At 54.9% G+C, this 17,097-nt stretch overlaps 2 protein-coding genes across 3 annotated transcripts in view; one reads left to right on the top strand and one right to left on the bottom strand.

Annotated features, from left to right (window-relative positions):
* Nucleotides 1–14,602, top strand: part of ZSCAN22 (zinc finger and SCAN domain containing 22) — a 46,477-nt gene extending 31,875 nt beyond the window's left edge. The window contains exons 4-6 of the transcript XR_008960027.1: nt 297–516; nt 6,123–11,860; nt 14,351–14,602. The gene's annotated coding sequence lies outside the window, so the exon portion shown is untranslated. The remainder of the gene's footprint in view (nt 1–296; nt 517–6,122; nt 11,861–14,350) is intronic.
* LOC125283275 (zinc finger protein 837) lies at nt 1,996–17,046 on the bottom strand. Of its 2 annotated transcripts, none has more exons than XM_057313902.1 (2): nt 16,804–17,046; nt 1,996–3,809 (listed from the first exon to the last, which is right to left on the bottom strand). In XM_057313902.1, the coding sequence occupies exon 2, from the start codon at nt 3,767–3,769 to the stop codon at nt 2,117–2,119; it is 1,653 nt and encodes a 550-aa protein (XP_057169885.1). In that variant the 5' UTR covers nt 3,770–3,809; nt 16,804–17,046; the 3' UTR covers nt 1,996–2,116. The 2 variants fall into 2 exon arrangements, with proteins under 2 accessions (XP_057169885.1, XP_057169884.1); XM_057313901.1 differs by lacking the exon at nt 16,804–17,046 and adding an exon at nt 11,637–11,757.
* Nucleotides 17,047–17,097: the final 51 nt, after the last annotated feature.

The raw sequence follows: 17,097 nt of genomic DNA, 5'->3' as shown, positions 1-17,097 counted from the left end.
GAGGTTCCCATATTGGCCACATGAGAGAAAGTAGACTCCCAACATCTCCTGAATGGCCTTCCATACTTGCCCCATGACACTGCTCTCTGCTTTCTGGAATGAGCTGCCCTATGGGTGGCTGGTGCACCCAGGGTATCTGTCCAGCAAGACTTTGCTCATGTTTACTAGTATAAAAGAAGTTAAAATGGACCCCCCAAATACTGAGAATAGAACATTAGGGGCATGTCTTTTCATTTCTGCAGGACTTGCAAAGATGTTAGTGAATATCAACTTTGCAACTTTTTGCCCCATCCCAGGGTGGAATGTGAAGTGGCCAGGAGAGCTGCGCCTCAGGGGATTTCTGTGGAAAGAGTACTGAGTGACTGGGTCCTACCCTGTGGGAGCAGGGCAGGGACTGTTCTCCCTCACCTCAAGACTGGGGAGGGCTTCAAGGAGTCTACCTGGCTGGAGGACACAGTGGGCTGGGCCTCCCTCAAGAAGGATGGAGACTGCAGAGCAGGAGGATTTAAGCCATTGGTGAGTGAATCCTGGATTCACCAGGACCTGGGCTTGTGTGGGGGGGGGGGGGTTGTTGAGGGTGGAGGATACTATACGGTAAGTCTGTTTCAGGGTGGGCTCCCTTGGGGCCGCTGAGGCTGGTTTCTGGGCTGCCCCCTCTCTGTGGCTGCTTGAGAGCTTTGAGCACTTCCCACCTACCCCGACTCCCGACCTCAGGAGGGGCTTTTCCTGCTGTGAACTTGGCAAGGGCAGATGAAGCAGATGCAGTGCCCATCCCTCCTACATCTGGGATGTGGGATGGCACCCATGTCCACCGTCTCTCGAGCACTGCAGAGTGCAGCAGATGTAAAGTGCCCAGCCCTGGGCCAGGCACACAATAAGGGGCTTTAATAGTGCCCTGCGTGCGAGCTGGGCCTGGGAATGGAGAGCCAAAAGCTTCCTTAACCCATGGGGCCTGTGCATCTTCCCCTTCCCAAGGTGGACAGGAGATCCTGAATGGGAGACACAAAGTGAAGGGTGATTTGCAGGGACTTTGCTGCCGGATCAAAAGGCTACGGATGATGAGCCCAGCTCTGCCCTCCCTCCAGGCAGCTCTGGCTGGGGCACGTGGCCTCTCTGGGGCTCCTTGATATGGAGCGAGAGTTGTCCCTCCTCTCCCAGTTAGGGCAAGGATCAAATGGGGTGATTAAAGGTAGAGTGCCCAGCACAGTGCCTGGCATGTAGTAAGCGCACCCAAAGTGGAGAGCCGTGGGAGTGTCACTTTGGAACTAGCATGGAGGATGGAGTGGGGAGGAAACTGGAATCATATTCATACATAACTATATATGCTGCTATGAAAGAAACATGCTGCTTGCTCCAGGCCTCTGCTGGACTCCCACCTATACGGCGGCCACGGCAAACTGTGGCCGCACATTTGAGTTGCACTCTTTGATTCCTCCCATGCATTAGGAGATGGCATCCAGCCCGGAGTCCTCTGACAGAAGAGGACCACTGGCTGGACCACCTTGCCTTGATATAATAGGATGAGGCCCCCATCTGCCAATAGCAAACCAGACCAAGGCTGCCAGGGAATCCCTCCTTCCGAGGGGAGCCCTCTGCGTAGTGACTAGGAGCTACTGGGGGGGGGGGGGGGAGGGAAGCGCAGGCAGAGGCCCTGCACACGAAGCCCGTGGCCATTGGCCCCGGGAGGTCACAAGGTATGCAGAGTCCCTCTCCGGAGGCCCAGGGAGGCCAGAGGAGAAATCTCAAAGACCAACCGAAGGGAGGAGGCGGGGCCGAACCACACTAATGGGTGTGCAAACACCCCGAGGCTACCAAGGGCTGAAGAAGCCCCCTAGGAAGATGCAATGAGAGGCCCTGGGTTCAAATGTTACCTCCATCATTTTCTGCCTGTGCCCCCGGGGAGTCACCCCCCGCCCCGCCCCCCACTTTCCAGCGCACCGAGGGAGGTGGAGCAAGACTCCCAATAGCCCACGCAGCATCTGGGTCACACAGGTGCTCCATTCCCGTGTTTATTAGCGCTTTGCTAGAACCCATTACTACGCGCCCGCTGGAAAGGGTACAATAAAAGTTGAGCTGGGGAAGCCTGCGGCCGCAGTGATGACCAAGTGAGGTTTAATTAAGAAGGACTACAGCCGTTTGCCGGTTTCGGGGAGAACAGCGCCCGCCGCCCGGGGGCGCCCGCGTGCCGCTTCTGATGCTCGTTGAGGTTGGAGCGCTGGCTGAAGGCGCGGCCGCAGTCTGCGCACGCGTACGGCCGCTCGCCCGTGTGCGTGCGCTGGTGGCGCACCAGACTGCAGTTGCGCACGAAGGCCTTACCGCAGTCCCGGCAGATGTAGGGCTTCTCGCCCGAGTGCAGGCGCTCGTGCTGGCGCAGCTCGGAGCAGCCGCGGAAGGTCTTGCCGCACTCGGGGCAGCCGTAGGGCCGCTCGCCGGTGTGCGCGCGCTGGTGCTGCACCAGGCCCGAGCGGCCCTTGAAGGCTTTCTCGCACAGCGGGCAGGCGTAGGGCTTGGTGCTGCTGTGCGTGCGCTGATGCCGACTCAGGTTCGAGCGCTGGTTGAAGGCCTTGCCGCACTCGGGGCACGCGTAGGGCTTCTCACCCGTGTGCACGCGCCGGTGCTCCACGAGGTGCGAGAACAGGGCAAAGGCCTTGGCGCACTCGGCGCACTCGTAGGGCTTCTCCCCGGCAACGGGCACCCGTGGAGGTCCCTGGGTCACCTTGCCACAGTCACCACAGGGCGGGCACCCCAAAAGGAAGGACCTCCGGGCCAGGGCCAGGCTGCGGCGGTGGCGCTCGGTCGAGTGTGTCTTCTGGTGGCGGTAGAGGCCGGAGCAGCGCACAAAGGCCTTGCCACACTCCGCACACTCATAGGGTCGCTCGCCGGTGTGGATGCGCTCGTGCTGCAGCAGGCTCGAGGTGCGTGTGAAGGCCTTGCCGCACTGGTCACAGACGTAGAGCCGCTGCGCCGGGGGGTCAGGGGCACCGCAGCTGGGACCCGAGGCCGGCCCGCACTGAGGACACATTAACGGGCCCTCGGCCATCTGCTGCTGCTTTTTGGAGCCAAAGCGCTTTCCACACCGGGCGCACGGGAGGGGCTCCTTTGCCATCTGTGTCATCACCTGCGGGGCCAGCAGGGCCCTCCGGGGAAAGTCCTCCCTGCAACTGCAGGCCTGGGGCAGCTCTTCCAAGCTCTGCGGAAGGAGGGTCACCTGCAGGGTCTTTGGGAAGGTCTGGGTGCCTGTGCACTGTTCCTGTGACCCATCCTCTGTGTGGACCTCACACAGCTGAGTCCGGGGGAAGCACCAGCACAACACCTGGCCCCCACAGTGGTCACACACCGGGGACTTCTCAGGGAGTGTTCTGTGATGCTGCACCAGGCAGCACTTACGGCTGGAGGCCCTGGTACCAACTGGGCACCAACAGGGGCCCTCCCCAGCATGTGGCCCCCAGGGAGTGACTAGGTCAGGGTCCTGAGAGGAGGTGAGGCCACATGGCTCTTGTACCAGGGGTCCTGCTCCTGCATGCTGGCGGATCCCTGGACTGGGGCTCACACCAAGGCTCCAGCTCCAGGAGCCCCTGCCTTGGGGAGCCGTCTTGCCGCCTGCTGTCCCTCCATGTAGGTCTCCCTCCTGAGGTGGGTGTCTCTTGGCTGGGTTCTCTGCCAGGGGCCTCAGCTCCATCTTGGGCCTCTCCTCCTGGCCCCTGTCGGCTCCCTGGAGATCTGCCTTGGGGATGCCTCCCTGCCTGGAGTTCTGGGCCTGAGACTCCATCCTGGGGCCAGCCCCCAACAGAGTGTCCTGGCTGTAGGATCTGGAAGAGCAGAGGAGAAATGGAAGTTGGCAGTTCCCAGGAGGGGAGAGGGGGGAACTGCCAAAAAATGATGATCCCAGGACTGATGGGGTTGCTCCCAGCTTTCCGTAGCCCAGGGAAAGAAGAGAAGGAATGACATCGGGCACTGAGAACCCTGGAGCCTCCTGCCCCAACTCCAGACACCTGCCAAGGTCTAGGATGTCACTGAGGCCCCAGACAGCATCCTCTCTCCTCTTCACCAGTTGCTGGGAGCACCATCATCCTTGGCTTGGGACCTCAGCAGCCCCTCCCTTTAGCAAGGCATACCCCAGCTGCTCAACTGCCCACTGCCCAGAATCAGGTCTCCACTCCCAACCACCAGCTTCCTGTCAGCATGCCCTTCTGACTCCCTGCCTTAACGTGGCCCAACCCTATTCACCTGCCATCAGCCAAGACTTCTGGGAGGTGAGAGATGGGGCTCATCTGACAGCAGGGCTGAACACCAGGTCTGCCCCTCCCCACTTCTACCAAGCAACATTGGTTCTCTCAGGTCTGGCAGCCTCATCTACAAAATGGGTATGATAAATGTAATTGTAAACAGCTGAACTTGGGGGCCCTGATCATTCCAGCAACAACCAACACCGAGAAGGCCTGATGCCTACTATTACTTTCCAAATTCACTGTGGCTGTTAGTTTCCTATTGCTGCCGTTACAAACTACCACAAATTTGGGGGCTTAAAGCAATGCAAATTAGCTCACAGGTCTGGACAGAAGTCCCAAAGCAAGGTTTCGGCAGTGCTGCTTCCTTCTGGAGGCCCAGAGGCAGGATCTGTTTACTCGCCTTTTCCAGCTTCTAGATGCCACCTACTTTCCTTGTCTCATGGCCCTGTCTTCCATCTTCAGAGCCAGCAGTGAAACATCAGACTCTGCCCCTCCTGCCTCTTCTGTACAAACACACTGTGATTACATTGGGCCCACCGTAAATAACCCAGGATCATCTCCCACATCGAGATCCATTATACCTCCTAGTCCCTTCTGCTGTGGGAAGTAACATATTCACAGGTTCTAGGGACCAGGACAGGCGCATCTTTGGGGGAAGGTGGGGGGTGTTGTCCTGCCTACCACAGTGGCTTTTTCTGAGCTCTTTGTATGGTTTATTGGGAAAACACAGTATATGAATCAAGATGCCATTTAGGTGAAACAAAACAATGATTCGTCTGCAGTCTTGAAGGACACACACGCAGCTCAGAACAGTGCCATCTGGGTGGGGCCTTGCTTGGCAGGAGACAGCTAAAACATGTAGAGTGGGAGGGGTAACTCTGATGTGCAGCAAACATACAGGGAGGCGTCAGGCAGAGAAGTCCTGCCTGGTGGGTAGGAATACAGAAAGGAAAAGGACAAGGGGCGCCTGGGTGGCTCAGCCAGTTAAGCATCTGCCTTCAGCTCAGGTCATGAACCCAGGGTCCTGGAATCGAGCCCTGCACTGGGCTCCCTGTAGGGAGCCGGCTTCTCCCTCTCCCTCTGCCTGCTGCTCCCCCTGCTTGTGCTCTCTCAAATAAATAAATAAATAATCAGAAAGAAGAAAGAAAGAAAGAAAGAAAGAAGAAAGAAAGAAAGAAAAAAAGAAAAAGAAAGGAAAAAAAAGAAAAGAAAGAAAGGACTTGCATGTCGATTAGGTTACTGATCAATGCCAGTCACTAATAGGACTGACCTGTTAAAGAACCCATGGTAAGAATGAGAATTCTTCCTACATTACTTCCAGAACAAATATGGGCCTGCCTAGAAAAGCGTTTGTGGTAGTGAATATGTGACCACAGTAAATCAACACCCCATTGAGCATGAGGGTTCAGGTTCTTGTCCTTTTGCTCTGTTCCCTTTCCTGTGCAAGGCAGATATTCCTTTATCAAAAGTTCCAGAAATTTTGGGCACCTGTGTGGGTCAGTCGGTTAAGCATCTGACTCTTGATTTTGGCTCAGGTCATGATCTCAGGGTTGTGAGACTGAGCCCTGTGTGGGGCTGTGCTGGGCGTGGAGCCTGCTTACGATTCTCTTTCTCCTTCTGCTCCTCCCTACCTCTCTCCCTCTTAAAAAGAAAAAAAAAAAAGAAGTTCCAGAAATTTAAGTCTATTTAGTGAGATGGTTTTCACCAATCTACCTTGACCAACTGTTGCTTTTCTGTCATTTTGCAAATTTCTAACAAGCTCGTGCCCAGGGGCACCAGTGGCTTGAACTAACATGACTTGGAACTAAAAAGAATCAGGAAGCATTTAACCCAGTCTCTCTATACGTTTTTAGCCAAGGACACTTCAGAGCAACTGGATGTGGTTCTTTTCAGGGTGCTGCTGCCAACCATCTCTGGTGAATTATTCTGCCCTCCGACATCACACCCACAATGGCAGAGATCGGCTGACGCTTAGTGCTCCGGAGGAACATGTTGGGGAATGAAAATTAGACATACCGAATTGGCTAAAGGTGAAAATTGCAGAGTTGGACACGTCCCCCAGATCATGAGGGGTCACAGAAGCAGCTCGGCCATCAGTGCTCTGCTCTTCAGGAGGCTGCTTGCTGGAGCACGGGAAGCTGAAGGGCCCACATTAAGGGTGGTTTATCTGGTTACATGTTCAGCGAATAAATAGTCTGGGGCATTCTCCGAAGAAGCAATACGGACAGGATCACACCGTGACCTGAGGTTTCTCAAACAGTCCTCACTCCAATCACATGTGATAACTACCAACCCTCCTTTAACTTCCAGGCCTGTGCGAGTCTGGCCTTCAACCCAGGACAAATGAGGCCACCTTTCTCCACCTGTACCTCAAAGCCACTTAGTGTCTGGATTGACTAAGATTTTATGGGGCCATATTCAGGCCCATAAGGATACTGACCCTGCTGGCTCTCTCTCCCATGGGTGGCACTGGTGGGGGCTAATACCTTGGAAATCCAACACCTTCCCCACCGTGGCATCTACCACTCTGTGCCTTTGTTTCTGCACCTGACAATGTAGCCACCTAGAGTTTGAGACCCAAGCAGAGGTGCTCAGAGCCCCTAGAGTGAGAAACTTCAAGCCAGCAGCAGGACATCTGGGTGACACTGAACAATGGCATGTGGTTCCCCAGGGCCAGACTGTCCACGGGGCCCTTACGGAGTGAGGCAGCAGGAGGATGTGAGGGACACATCTCTTTCCCAAACACTTGTGGATTTGAGTCCAAGGATATTCTTTCTTTTTTTTTTTTTAAGATTTTTATTTATTTGACAGAGAGAGCACAAGCAGGGGAAGCAGCAGGCAGAGGGAGAGGGAGAAGCAGGCTCCCCGCCAAGCAGGGAGCCGGATGTGGGGCTCGATCCCAGGACCCCGGGACCATGACCTGAGCCGAAGGCAGATGCTTAACCGACTGAGCCACCGAGGCGCCCCGAGTCTGAGGATATTCTTTCCAGGTGGGAAATGGCTACTATCCTACCCTGTTATTGTGTTTCTGCCTGTCTGCCTTAAGATACTGACTATGGAGCTCTCCAAAAACAGGAGTGGGGAACGACATGGGCTAACTGAGGAGCAAGCAGCTGTGGGCCCCACCTGCCCACCAGTGCTGACTACCCTAACAGCAGATGGAGAGGAATCTAACCTACAATGGACACCATGCCCAGGGTTGATGGACCCAGGCTCAGTGGCCATGACTCGTGCAGAGTCCTAAAAGGCCCCACCTAGGGAAGGCCAAGTGACATGCTTTCTCTAGAACGTGGAGCTTGCTGTGCAAATAAAACAGACAAGCAGGGGGTCCAAGTTTCAAAAAATGTCACTTGTACACTGGGACTGGAAAGCTGTTGTACTGCACGGACCCACCACAGGTGGACTGATTAACCTCTTCCAGCTAACTCTCCACACTCAGACTTTGTCCGAATGAGGACAGATGGGCAGGAAGACCTGGCAGAAAAAAGGCAATTGCACAATGCACTCCCACACAGCATGGAAAATGATGCAACCAGCTACTGTGGAAAACAGCCTGGCAGCTCCCCAAAAGGTGAAACATGGCGTTACCACACGACACAGCAGCTCCACTCCTACGTATCTATCCGAGAGAAATGAAAACAGGCAGTCAAGCAAAAACTTGCACACAGACGTTCATTATAACATTTTCATAACAGCCAAAAGGTAGAAATAGCCCAAATGTCCATCAACGGATGAACGGATAAACAAAATGTGCTTTATCCACACAAGGGACTATTACTCGGCAATAAAATGGAATGAAATACTAGTGCATGGATGGACCCCAGAAGACGTTATGCTCAGTGAAAGAAGCCAGACACAAAAAGACCACATTGTATAATTCCATTTATGTGAAAAATCCAGAATAGGCAAACCCATAGAGACAAAGGGTAGATAGGTGATTGCCAGGGGCTGAGGGAAGGAAGAACGGGGAATAACTGTTTAATGAGTATGCGATTTCATATTGAGGTGCTGGAAATGTTTTGGAATTAGATAATGGTTGCACAACATAGTAAATATATTAAAAACCAAAAATTATACTAATAACCCGCCTAAATTGTATACTTTGAAATGGTTCATTTAATCGCAACAAACAGCACAGGAATGCACCCGTGGCACCAAGTGTCCCTGCCTCCCGCGTGCCCAGCTGTCCGCTGTAGAGCCGCCGAGTAAGTCTGCCCCGCAACATCCAGGACGGCATCTGAGCCCCGGCCACAGGGACAGTAATGCGTGCGATGGAGGGTGTGTGTGTGTGTGTGTGTTTAATGACACTTGCGTATGAGAAAAACAAGGTCTTCAAAATTGCTAGGTAAAAATAAAATATTAACTTCTCCCACATGCCCAAGCTGAATGTACACCAGGCAGCGTTTTCACATCAGAGGCTTAACCTCTATGTTAACAGCATTCTCCCCTGGACCCAGACTTCTCTTCAACCAAGTGGCTCTTAATCCACTCCTCTGAAGAAGAAAAGTCTTGGTAGGACGTCAGACACACCTGCCGTACCTTATGGGTAACAAGCTGGGGGCGCAGGGAGATGCCTTACGGTGTCTCAAGCCCCAGGATACTGCCATCACTGATTTACAGATGGGAAGTAGTGGCTTGACCAGGGAGCTCACACCCCGTTCTGTCTGACCATGGAGCCCCGTCCTCCACACCCAGGCTAGCCACTGGCTCTCCACCACCATCCACAGCATTTACTTTTTGCCTCTCACAAGTGTGAGTTTCACCCTCTGGTGGGTGACTGCCAGTCAGAGAGAGCTGTGCAAGGGAAGCCCATTCCATTCACCTCCCAAGCCTCCCCTGCACCTCCACTCCCCCGCCCCAGCCTCTGCCTCTAGGCATGCAGGTTCTGCACGGTTCCTTGGTCGGCCTCCCCAAAGCCAGGCTGACCCCCTGCAGGCGGCCAGGTACAGAGCTGTTGGGGAAGCCATAAGTGATATGGGGACTACCACTCCTTTCCTTCCTCATACAATTGTAACCCCAGGTGAACTCCGCCCACTGACAGAGAGGAGGGGGCCTCCACAGGGAGTGTTGAGCAGTAGGAAGGCAGGCACCCAGATTTCTGTGCATTAACCCTGGGGAAGAATGAGGGCTTCTACAGTCATACTTTCTGGAAGCCCCATAGCTGGGATCTGGGTCCCTCTGGCATGACACTAGTTGCTATGCCCCAGATGTGAGGGACAACAGGACCTGGGTGCCTGCCATGCCTCTGCCCCAGGACTTCCAGTAAATGCTGTCCCTGCAGGGTCATGGTTGCTGGCCTCATATCCTGGTTTGCACAACAGTGGCCAGAGCAGGGCCCCAGGCCAGCACCCAGCATGACCTCTTGGAACCTCAGCGATCCAGAGGCCAAGGACCCACCAGCGTGGGAGAACATATCTGGGGCAGCCTGGCCAACCCAGGACAGCCAATCACCACGGAATCAGTGGACAAGCCAGAGGATGGGTGGCCTGGAGTGTGATGTCACCCAGGACTGCGGCAGGTTCCACTGAAGGAAGGTGTAGTGGACTGAATGGTGCCCCCACCCCCAAAAGATATATACAACGCCCTAACCCCCAGAACCTGTGAAGGTGACCTTAGTTGGGAAAGGATATTTGCAGATGTAGTTAAGGATCTTGAGATGAGATCATCCTGAATTCCCTGGGTGGGCCCTAAATCCAATAACGAGAATCCTTATAAGAGAAAGACAGACAAAGAGAGCAAGAGAAGAGGTGGAGGCCAAGATTGGGGTGATGAAGCCACAACCGAAGTTACATCGGAAACCACCAGAAGCCAGGACAGTTGAATGGGATGGTTTCTGCCTCAGAGCTTTCAGAGACTAGAGCCCTGATGATGCTTTATTTCAGACTTCTGGCCTCCCGAACTAGAATAAATTTCTGCTGTTTTAAGCCACCCAGTTGGTAGTAATTTGTTTTAACAGCCACAGAAAATTAATACAGAGACTGGTCCAGCACCCTTCATAGGATGAGCGGGTTTATGTATGGGGGCTCTCCTGATCCCTGGTAATGTGGACTCAGATGACTGCTTAGTGCAGAGGGTCAGGTAAGAGTGGGTGGTCCCAGGAAAAAGCAGCAGCTCCCACCTAGCAGGAGGAAACCCTGAACTCACAGAATGTGGGGACCAAGGGTCACCCATTAGCCACGTGCACAGGGCATCTCCAGACTGTTCCCAGACACCCTGCTCCCACAGGTGGCTTCCTCTGCCCATCTACTGTGACAGAAACCTGCCTCCTAGCATCAGACACAGCCAGTGGAAGCTGCGGACCATGGCTGAGTCTCCCTGCCTCTCTTGCCCTGCTCCCTGCCTGCACCTTCAAACTACCCTACCTGTACCTGATCCTCCAGCGATGGACCTGGGATCTGAGGCTGAGCTCGGCAAGGGCTCCTGGGAGCCTGTCTCCAACCCTGCACTGCAGCTGTCCCAGATGTTCTGACAGTGACCTCCCATCTGCCCTGGGTGAGCATGCCCTGCACCCTGCGTGTTCCCCAGCCTTCCTAACGCTCTCCAGGGCTGCTGGTGGATGGCAACAGGACACAAAGCAGCCACCTTCGGGCAAGCAGGGGCTGAGAGGCGAACGTGTCCCAGGCTGAGCCCTACAGAACTACATGACCACAGCACATGGGGAAAAGGTCCGTGAGGCTGACAACGCTCTGTACAGCTGGACGGGCAGGGCACAGCCCGGTAGGGCAGGAGCACCCCGAGTGCGGGCACAGCTCCGCTCTGCGCTGTGCTCCCCGTGATGCCTCCACTCTCGTGGGCCTGGCCCTCAGGCCATCTACGATGTCAGGGTCGGGGGACAAGGCGGAGGCAGACGGGGGACTCTTACAGGCCGTGAATGAGAGGAGCGCAGGCAAGGAGTGATGAACAAGGAGAAAACCGACGTTAGTGCGCTGAAGAACAACCAGTGCAGCGTGAGAGCGCGGGAAAAACGGCTTCTTAGGCCTCTCTGCGGAAGGGGCCGTGGAACCGGGACCGAAGAGGGGCGGGTGTCGCAACACGCGAGAAGGCAGGGACGCGGGACCAGAGGCGATAGGGAAGCGGTGTCGGCCAACGGGAGAGTACGAGCTTGATTCCGGGAGTTGCGACGGCGGGGCCTGGTGCCACCCCATGTGGGGCTCAGTCTCCACGCTCAAGACCGGGGTACGCGGCAGCCGCAAACAGAGCCGACAGGCTCGCCCGGAACTGAAAGCGCGACCTGCAGCGGCCAGCCCGGACCCTGGGCAACGGACCGGAAACGCGCGACGCCGGCCCCCGCCCGGAGCCCGCGCGCTGAAGTTACGGGGGCAGGAGGATGGAGGGGGAGGCGCGCTGATGCCCGGAGGCCCCTGCCTCGCAGGCTGGAGTCACGGGTACGCGCCGAATGCCACTTACTCGCTCGGGGGCGGCCCGCACGGGTCCCCTGGTCCCCGCCCCGCACGCAGCGCGGAGCTTTCCACCCTCCTCCTTCGGGCCACCGCGGCACTGGGGGATTAGTGCCGCTGCAAGTGCGCTGGAGCCCTCGCGGGGTCTAGTGGGTAATGTAGTCCCACAGCACCCCGTAGTCCGACCCCAGGACTCCGGTTGTCATGGCAACCGCGGCCGTCTACACCCAGCAGGTGAGACAAGACTTTGCGTTGTCGCCAAGGAGACGGCATCCCAGACGGACTGGGGCAGTTCCGCGAGTCCGACCCAGAAATGATCTGCCACTCCCATGTCTATAGCGGGGAAGAGTGGGGCTAATGCTGGGAGCAGCACTAGAAAAGTACCTCCCTACACTCATTGATCACATACAGAGGGCTTCAGGAGTGAGAACCCGGGTCATGCAGGGCACTGGAGAGGAAGTGGGACTCCCGCACGAGGAATCCCACTCCGTCGAATTGTCAGGTCGCTGGACTGGGGCTCATGCTGAAGCCACAGCCCTGGGAGCCTGTGCCCTAGAAAACTGTGTGGCCACCTGCCACCCCTTCTCACAAGTCCCTTTCCTGCGAGGGCACTATCGTAGCGCTGTCCTCCACCAGGGACCTTGGCTTCACATCCGGTCTCTCCTAAGTCCCAAGGCAAGTCATTGGGAATCAGCCTCAGGGGCTCTTCCCTGCTCAGCACCCTGGGCTGGAGCCTCCATCCCGGGGCTGGCCTTCAATTGAGAATCCTAACAGCAAGATCCGGAAGAGCCAAAGAGAAATGGAGAGGCTAGCAGTTCCCAGGAGGGGAAAAGGGTGCCAGAAGTCATGAAAGCAAACCCCAGCAGCCGAGGAACCTTGGATGGCTTGGACAGATTTCCTAGAGTCTTCAAAGCTGTTAAAAGGTGAGAGACATAAAGGAATTTCAGCAGGAACTGAAGGCAGCCAGCTCAGTGGGTGAAGTGATCAGGGGTGGGTCACCTCTTTTGTCTCTCTAGGCTTGGTTCCTTCTCTCCCCTCTGTCGGCTCTCACCTGTCTGACCACTGGTCCCCTGCTGACTTCTGACTTTCTCTGACCTATCCTCATTACCACCTGCCCTGTACATACTTCCAGACTGTCCATCTGACAAGCCACACCCAACACTAGCTGCTTGGTGGCTGTGCCAGCCTCATGCCGGGGACTGTTGCTGACCTGGATTTAGAGTCCAGTGTATGTGTGTGGTAGACAGAATAATGGACCCCCAAAGATGTCCACATTCTAATCCCCACTACCTGCGAATATGTTACCTCATATGGCAAAAGGGACTTTGCAGATGTGATTAAAAATCATGAGATAGGGAGATTATCCTAGATTATTCAGGTGGGTCCCATGTAATCACAGTAGTCCTTATAAGAGGGATGCTGAGATTCAGAGTCAGTGGAGTTGTGATGATAGAAGCAGAGGTCAGAGTAGTGTGGTCACAAGACAGGGAATGTGAGCAACCTTTAGCACCTGGAAAACAGAGAACCTAGATTCTCCCCTGGAGTCTCCAGAAGGAACACAGCCCTGCCTACACCTTGATTTTAGCTCTTAAGTCTTACTGGAGTTCTGACCTCCAGAGCTGTAAGATAATAAATATGTATTGTTTTAAACCACTAATTTGTGGTGATTTGTTACGGCACCAAGCAGGAAAGGAACAGTCTCCATAAGGCACTGGGAGATCTTTGACATTTTCTAAGCCATCTCCCTTTTGTCAGAGTGAGGGCAAGCCCAGAGCCTCTGTCTTCTACATCATCAAGCACCACTTAACCACAGTAGTCTGTTCACACACATGGAGTTTACACATGGAGTTCCCTTCTTCCGGCTGGTTTTACATTTTTGGTTGATGTTGTCAAGTTTCCCTATCAATAAATGGATCTAAGCAAAAACAAGTGAGTTGATATTAATCTGGTTCTCAAACTGAGAGTCTTGCCCCCTGGGGAACACCTGGCAATGTCTGGAGACATTTTTAGTTGTCACAACTGGGGCTGGGGGGGTGCTACTAGCATACACTGGTTGGAAGCCAGGGATGCCGCTAAACATCGTAAAATGCACAGGACAGCCCCACCCTCCACCCCTTGACAAAAATGTCAATAGTGCTGAAGTTAAGAAATCCTAGTGTAAAGAAAACCATGAAGTACAGATGACACATACAAGAGGCAAGGTCATTTGGTGAAAGTGGGACTAGGCATGGGGAGCTAAGTGAAAAAGCTAGACATAAAAGGCCACGTATTCTATTATTCCATTTCTATAAAATGACCAGACCCAAACAACAGACTTCACAGTATACTGTGCACCACATTTTTGGCTGTACAACTATCAGCGATCCCCTTGCTCTAACACTTGGGCTGAATTATCTATTGCCGAGTAACAAAACAGCCTACAACCATTTTATTATGCCATATATGGAGACGAGGATTTGGGCAATGCTCTGTAGGAACTAGGGCCTCAAGTGGGGTAGCTCTAAAGTGGGAGATGGCTGGGACAACATCTGGAGCCTGGCACACAACAGAGTTCCATAAATGTCCGCTGAATGGACAACCCATTTCATAAATTAGTTAAAAGCACCCACAATTTTCAGAGTGCCTGTCAGGCACCATCTGGCCCTGTGTTAAGAATGTTACAGGGATTGACTCATTTAGTCATCATGTCACATCTAGAAAGGTAACATCCTGTCCATTTTACAGATGGAGAAATGGGCAGAAGAGATGGTCAGGGTGGAAATGATGCACCAGGAAGTGAGGGTGGCCTCTGCAGACTTTCCACCCTTCAGGCTGAAGAACACAGTGCCAACATCCATAGACCTATGGGGCCAGGCTTCAGATCTCCACTGTGTCCTGGAGATGGGGAGGCTGGACCACCCCAAGCCTGGCAAGAGGTATGTGACTCTTAGCTACATAAGGTGACACACACACCCTTCTCACACTATGGGGTTTTACTGTAGGAACTCCCTCCTGTTCTCCAATGCATAGCAGGTCACTCTTTCAGGGTCTATAAAGGTGTCTATTATCTGGGGCGCCTGGGTAGCTCAGTCAGTTAAGTGGGCGACTCAATTTTGGCTCAGGTCATGATCTCAGGGTCCTGGGATCAAGCCCTACATTGGGCTCCCCGCTCAGTGGAGAGTCTGCTTGAGGAGTCTCTCTCTCCCTCTACCCCTTCCCCCCTCTCTCACACTCTTTCTCTCTCTAAAATAAATTAATTTTTTAAAAGATTTTATTTATTTATTTGAGAGAGAGAGAGACAGCCAGTGAGAGAGGGAACACAAGCAGGGGGAGTGAGAGAGGAAGAAGCAGGCTCCCAGCGGAGGAGCCTGATGCGGGCTCAATCCCAGGACCCTGGGATCACGCCCTGAGCCGAAGGCAGACGCTTAACGACTGAGACACCCAGGCACCCCTCTAAATTAATAAATATTAAAAAAAAAAAAAAAACCAAGAAAACAAAGATGTCTGTTATCAAGTGACAGTAGCCCAGTAGCCCACACAGTAGCCCAGGCACAGGATCCAAACTGGCCTTGTCTGATTCTTTTTCTTCCGTTTTTGTTTTGTTTGGTAGGCTCCATGCCCAACATGGGGCTCAAACTCATGACCCTGAGATCTAGAGTCGCATGCCCTACCAAATGAGCACAGTCAGGCACCCCTGATTCTGTTCTCATTTCTATGCTGAAGGGGGAAACTGAGGTTCAGGGGAGTGGGGCCCTCTCAGCTTTTGAGGAGAAAGAGGCAGGGTTGGGAGCTGCCCTTTGGATCCTGCTGAGTGTGAGGGTAACTGGTGCCTCTGCCTCTCTCAGCTTGCCTGCTTTCCCCTGGCTAGCACCTTCCCAGGGACCTTCCCCAGGACCAGGGAGGGCCCCCAAGGATCAGAAACGGTTCTGCCAGGACCAGGGAGGAGCACACTTATCCCCCTCCCCATCCCCTGCAGACCCCAGTGGTAGGCCCAAGGCTGCTCTCTGCACATAACAGGGCAGAGTGCAGGGAAAGGGCCACAGATTGCAGGGGCTGGGGGCCTTGGCGTCCAGACACAGTTCCTGTGCCCCCATGGCAGCCCAGGCTCTAACCCCATGCTCAGGCCAGCTTCAGGGTGTGTCTGAGTCCAAGGGGGGGGGGGCAGCAGCTCTTTCTGCCCACAGGTCCTGTCCCTGTGCTTTAATAAAACCACCATTTTGCACCAAAACAAAACAAAATCCAAAACCAACCAAACAAAAAAAAAGCAGTCCAAGGCGGCCCAGAGTCTCTGGTCTGAAACTCCTGAAATTGGGGTAGGGGCAGGGGCTAGCCCTTAAAATTAGTCCATCAGTAAACAAATAAGGCAGATGCCGAGCACCTGCTATGAGCATGCTCAGAGAGTGGGCTAGTGGGATCACTGGGGATCTACCGAGGACCACTTAAGTCAAGTGGCTGGGCCCCTTTGGGTCTGGCTAGGGGGAGCATCCCCTTGGAGGCGGAGGTAGACACCAGGTGATGAGGAGCCCCGTGCGGCCCTGGACAAAAACTCCACCAGATGCTGCCGCATTATACTCCTGCCAGCCAGCATAGGTGAGGAACCACAGCGGTCGCTGCCTCTGGGAAGCCCGCCAGGGCTTAGTCCACGTCCCAGCTCGACTCCAGGGTGTAGGTTTAGGAGTCGCCAAACAAGGCGGGGGGGGGGGGGGGGGGGGCGGGGCGGTGAAGTTGCGGGCCGAAGCTCTTCACGCCAGCCACCTGGTCAATGGGTGGGGCTACAGCGTGGCCGCGGCACCGCCACCAGTGCCATCCCCTGCTGCCGTCCAGTGACCTCAGCATCAACAAAGGACTTAGATGCGTGAAATGGAGTGGAGGCTGTCCCCCAGTCCACCTGCTGGGCACAGCCCCTGGCCGCATGTCCAGGGCTCCTCCCCAACCTCGAGCCGCACGCGATGAGAGGCGGCAGGAGCTGCGAGGGTCGTAGAGAGATGATGGGGGTACCCTGACATGGGATGAAGAGAGGTGAAGCCGGGAAGGGTCTCCTCTAGGAGGCTCAGGCCCGCAGTAACCCAAGCATGCGAGTACAGGGGAGGCCGACCCTCGAGAGGGACTCGCGCATGCATGTGGGGCCCAGGACCAGCGGAGGGCAGTCGTGACCACCAGGCCCACTCCTCCTCCCCGAGCGTGCAGCGCGCGCTTGCCTGTGACGCGGCCGTAACCTGGGCGAAGAATGAGAGGTGCCGAACTGCTACCGCACTCGAAACCGGCGGCAGGTGGAACGTGAAGTCAGCGGCCTAGCAGGGCGAAGAGCGCGAGCGTGACTTCTGCCCTCATTAGACATGGCGGCCTTGGCCTCAGGGAGATCTCTGCGCTTGTGCAAGGGCCCCCAAGAACGGGCAAGTACTGGATGTTAGAATATCCGCCAGGCGCGCTCGTGGGGCCACTTCTGCAAGCGCGCGTGCGCAGGGGATTTACGTGTTCGGTTTGGCCCAGAG

This window comes from Ursus arctos, unplaced genomic scaffold (assembly GCF_023065955.2).
Source record: "Ursus arctos isolate Adak ecotype North America unplaced genomic scaffold, UrsArc2.0 scaffold_19, whole genome shotgun sequence".
NCBI classification, from domain to species: domain Eukaryota; kingdom Metazoa; phylum Chordata; class Mammalia; order Carnivora; family Ursidae; genus Ursus; species Ursus arctos.
The sequence above is the reverse complement of the archived record's forward strand: the minus strand, read 5'-3'. Positions and strand labels throughout refer to the sequence as shown.